The 4,919-nt window shown below is 34.7% G+C and overlaps 1 protein-coding gene across 7 annotated transcripts; it reads right to left on the bottom strand.

The window, feature by feature from the left end:
• Positions 1-761: 761 nt before the first annotated feature.
• On the bottom strand, positions 762-4,297 carry LOC137806136 (pentatricopeptide repeat-containing protein At1g31430). 7 transcript variants are annotated; one of them, XR_011080306.1, is made up of 3 exons: positions 2,244-4,297; positions 1,844-2,104; positions 762-1,203 (listed from the first exon to the last, which is right to left on the bottom strand). XR_011080306.1 is itself a non-coding variant. In XM_068606102.1 (2 exons), exon 1 carries the CDS (start codon positions 4,078-4,080, stop codon positions 2,293-2,295), a length of 1,788 nt encoding a protein of 595 aa, XP_068462203.1. In that variant the 5' UTR covers positions 4,081-4,297; the 3' UTR covers positions 762-1,203; positions 2,244-2,292. The 7 variants fall into 7 exon arrangements, 3 of the variants coding, with proteins under 3 accessions (XP_068462203.1, XP_068462205.1, XP_068462204.1); XR_011080305.1 differs by having other exon boundaries at positions 762-1,173; positions 1,844-4,294; XR_011080304.1 differs by having other exon boundaries at positions 1,844-4,279.
• Between the last annotated feature and the right edge of the window lie 622 nt (positions 4,298-4,919).

Raw genomic sequence — 4,919 nt, 5'->3', positions numbered from 1 at the left:
TAAAAAAAAGTAACAAAAATTTAATCTATGATTAATTTTGGAGAAAAATATTAATTTAGAGTAGATTCCATACTCTAAACCAAATTAACCAACAATTTTAGAAAAAGCAATTTAAAACTAAATATGAGATATAATAATATCAAAAATCAAAATTAGAAGAGAGAAAGAAAACTGAGAAAGAACAAAGAAAGAAAGGAAATTTGTGTGTAGACTGGTTAACTAGTTTATGCTCATCATTTTCTCCAACATTCTATATTTAGTGGAAGAGGTTCTCATTTAAATCTTGTGTAGAAAAAGGAAGGTAAAGCTGTCAGCGACAAATGCAGGAGTGCATGTGGATAAATCTGTCAAGAAATGAAAGTGGATAATCTTCAAAGTTTTGAATATCCTTTTCAAGTTATGCATTGAAGAAAGAAAAGATAAGCAATAGCAATGCAACCATATGTTGCAGAGAGGACAAACCATATGTAGTGAAAATAATTGCTTGATTCGAATACTATATTTAACCAAAACAATTTCAACAACAAAAACAAAAATGTAGCTTATTTTTGTTTGTCATGCTTACCTTATACATGCTCAATATTGCTCATTGAAAACATTTGAATTGGTACCATTGGTTTTTATTTGAGAAACACTTCTGATTCTGAAAAATATAATCTCAAATTGATTAGGCCTTATGACGCTCTACAAGAGGAGTGAAATGAGAGAGAGCAGACTCAATGTTTAATTATACTAGCTTACAAATATTGCAACATGCAACATTATATGCCAAGAAACAAATCTTAACCACATTAAAGCAATTATCAATAGTTTTCTTTACAATACTCTATACAACAACAAGAAACATAAGAAAAAAAAAAGACAGATGGGAAAAATCTCAAGTAATAGATGAAGAAAGAAAGGTAGAAATATGCATACAACAAATTAGCTTTTATGCATGCAGTGGAGATGGAAAACATCATTGTCTAAAATCCAGACACATCCAAAGAAAGAGCAGAGTAAAAATGCAAACATCATGATCAGTGCTGAACATATAAGGCTTTATCAACTTGAGTGACAGATTTAAGCATCAACTTGAGTGGCAAGGGTTGCCGCTGTCTTGTCTGCTACAGTAGCTACAACAAACCGCTCTGCTATGATGGCCCTTGTAGCAGCTTTGGGCAGCTCTGTTGCCTACAAAACTATAGTGTACTGTTTAAAACCCTGTTGATAATCTTATCATTAAAAATTAAAATAAAAAATGTTTTCTCAGACTAAAGAACTGTGATGTTTTATGCTACAATGGTTCTTAACTTTGGTGTGCTAATATTGTGTATAAGCTAAATTTAGTTTATGGAGAACTTCATTTCAACTTTCCTTATTTTGTTCTGGTAGAAGTGTTTATAGAGATGATTACCAAAACATACCTTAAGAACAGTAAAATTCACAGATATTCCAATTGACTTTCCAAGAGATATACAATCAACATTTTGAATTCTGAGGACACAAGGACATGGTATTGTATTAACTATTCTACAAATACAATCAACTTTAAAACATTGTTTAAGAAGGAGAAGTTACTTTCAGTTAGGACATACTTTGCAAACATGCTTTCTAGCTATACGTATCCATTAAACATACTTATGTTGATTCAGTAATTTCTAACACTCGGTCATAGAGAGCATCATTGCAACAAAAAATCATAGATACAGAAAGAGGGAATGTATTCTTTTAATTACAACTACATTTGATCTTTCACCTTTTATTTAGATCCACTGGGTTAGGCTGAAAACAGAGGATGAAGAAAAGATACTTGATGCTATTGAAATGATCTGTAATTCTGAATCACAGAAAGAAAACAGACCTGTGTTACAATGCCAATGTGGAACTGAGGATGGTATTGCTGTGCATACAAGCTACCATTTGGACATAATCTTACTCCAAGCAAGAAGAGTGAAGTATAAATCAATAGGAACCGATGTTCAAATCCAGCACTTTTGCCTTCTACATCAGATTCTCTTACGAGTAGGAGAGAGGCATTGTTTGAGTTCTCCACCCAGCCCAAAAGATAGTAGCCATTCATTTTCCTTCATAGTCCATCCATACACATGAAACTCTATGTATTCTGGGATGTAAGCAAAATTCATGGAATTGAAGAGTTGCATGGTACAAATAAAACATTTGAATGTGAAACTTCCATATTGCATTTACCAGTTAAGAAATCATGATTCAAATTAAAAGATTAGAAATCAATTGTGGATCACCTATCTACTTTTGCAAGACCAATTTTGGTCCAGATATGGGAAAGAGCCCTCACTCATGACTCAACCTCTGTTGCCACTTTCCATCCACCTCAATGGCACTATATCCTGGTACCTTTTTGATTCCCATATCTTTCATCTTACTTCTCACCTTTCTCACATCTTCCCATCTGTCAGCAGAGGCATAGATGCTAGCAAGAAGTGTATGAAGACTTGAATCGCTTGATTTAACTTTGGCCAGTGCTGTAGCAAGCCTTTCACCCATATCAATATTACTATAAGTTCTGCAGGCACTTAGCAAAGCTCCATAGAGTGGAACTATTATTTCATCATTGTTTTCATCTGGTAACTTCCTTACCAACTCCTCCGCCTCTTGTAACAGTCCGGCTCGACCAAGAAGGTCAATGAAACACCCATAGTGCTCTAAATTTGGCTCAATGTGATACACACTAGACATGGAATGAAATAACTTTCTGCCTTCTTCAACCAATCCTGCATGAGTACAAGCACTCAAAACAGCAATGAAGGTAACATCATCAGGTTTAAACCCACACACTTGCATTGCTTCAAACAACTCAAGTGCTTTACTTGTTTTACCATTCATGGCCAGTCCACAAATGATTGCAGTCCATGAGGCAGTATCCTTTTCCTTCAATGCATCAAAAATCTCCAAAGCTATATCTATGCAGCCACATTTAGCATACATTTCAATAAGGGCAGTACCAACCACAGCATCCACTAGGATTCTGTTTTCATCTATATAATTATGAATCCACTTGCCTTGCTCTAGAGCTCCTGATTGAGCACATCCCGTAAGAAGAGTAACCACAATGAAGTTATCTGGTCTCACACCTCTCATCTGCATCTCCCCAAATAATGCAATTGCTTCTTCAAAACGATTAAACTGTACATACCCATTAATCATAGCTGTCCAAAGAACAATATCCCTACTTGGACTCCTCTCAAAATAATCTCGAGCTTGATCCAACCAACCACAGGCCACATACCCGGTTACCATACTGGTCCAACAATTCACATTCTTAACTCTCATTGCATCAAAAATCTCCTGAGCCACGCTCACATGCCCACACTTACAATACATGTCTAACAAAGCATTCCCCATTATGATAGTAAAATCCAGTTCATTCACAATGTAGTCGTGAATTTCCTTACCAAGCTCCAAATTTCTCAACGCTGTACACGCGGACAGACTGCTCACAACCGTAGCTTCATTAGGCTTTTCATTGCTCTCCTTTCGCATTCGGTTGTAAACATCCACAGCCTCCTGGAACCTCTTGCACCTGACATAACCCGAAATCATGATGTTCCAAGAAACCGTATCCCTCTCAGGCATTTCCTCAAACACCTGTGTGAACCCCTCGACCAGGCCCAACTCTGCATACATATCCATCAACGAGTTACCCACATAAGCGTCAAACTCAAGGCCAGTCCTAACCACAAAAGCATGAACCTTTTGCCCTTCCTTAACCTCCCCAATGCAACCAATACCCTTCAAGACATAAGGGTAGGTGTAGTTATCAGGCCACACACCATGTTCCCTAAGTTGGTGAAACAGAGAAATGGCAGTCCTAAAACTACCCCTTTTGACAAAGGCCTTGATCATGAGGTTATAGATAAACAAAGAGGGGTTATGAATGTGTTTGAAGATTCTGTTTGCATAGTTGAAATCCCCCAGTGATGAGTCCATGGAAAAGGCCATGAGCTTGTTAAGGGTGTCTCTATCTTGTTGAAGGCCAACACTGAATATGTGGGCCTGAATTTGCTTGAATTGGGACATGGATTTGCAGCTTTTGAGAAGAGAAATGTATCTTCCCTTCATTGGCTTGTTGGTTATATGAAGATCATACCTTACATCATTGGTTCCATTCAGAAGGTAGATGTAGAATGATATAGCTAAGCATTAACCACAAGTTTTTGGGAGCGTAGGCAGAATGAAAAAATCAGAGAACAATAGATTTTGAATGATGGTGGAACTGAGTTTGAAAGGTGGCGCGAGTGGATTTTGGTGTTCGCGATTGACCATGAAAGAGAGAAAGGAGAAATTTAAAATTGAAGTTTGATTTTATTTTCCAAATCCTTGGTAAAGGTGCATATCTCCCAATATAAAAAAAAAATATAAAATAAAAAATAATTTTAAAAACATCATTAGTTACTATATTAATTAAATGTAAAATAGTTTATATTATTTATAATTATTATTTTTTATTAAATAATATAATAATTAATTATTTTTTATTTTTTAAAAATTATTTTTATTTATCGGTTGTTTTAATGGTGCAACAATGTTAATTTCATCATGTGCTAAATGATGTGTGCATTACCAAAATTTTAAATGTGTTAAATATATAAAATATACTAAAATTAAAAAAAAATAAAAATTATATATGTAAAAAATTGATAATAACAAAGTTTCACCATAATTATAGAATTAAAGCCGTTAATATTTAGTAGTGAGATTAAGTTACAAGTATAAGGGAGAAGTTTTGTGGATGGAGGTTGACATAGTATTTCAAACATTTAGATAAGTATAGTCGGTCAGAAGTAATAATTTATCTTAAAATATGGATATTGCATTCACAAACTCTCTTAAAATTTAAAATTTGAATATGTAAAACTCACTGGATATTAAAATATGTGCACTATTCGAGTGCTTATAAT

Source organism: Phaseolus vulgaris, chromosome 3 (assembly GCF_000499845.2).
Source record: "Phaseolus vulgaris cultivar G19833 chromosome 3, P. vulgaris v2.0, whole genome shotgun sequence".
Taxonomy (NCBI): domain Eukaryota; kingdom Viridiplantae; phylum Streptophyta; class Magnoliopsida; order Fabales; family Fabaceae; genus Phaseolus; species Phaseolus vulgaris.
Note: the sequence above shows the minus strand (reverse complement) of the source record. Positions and strands in the feature narration are given on the sequence as shown.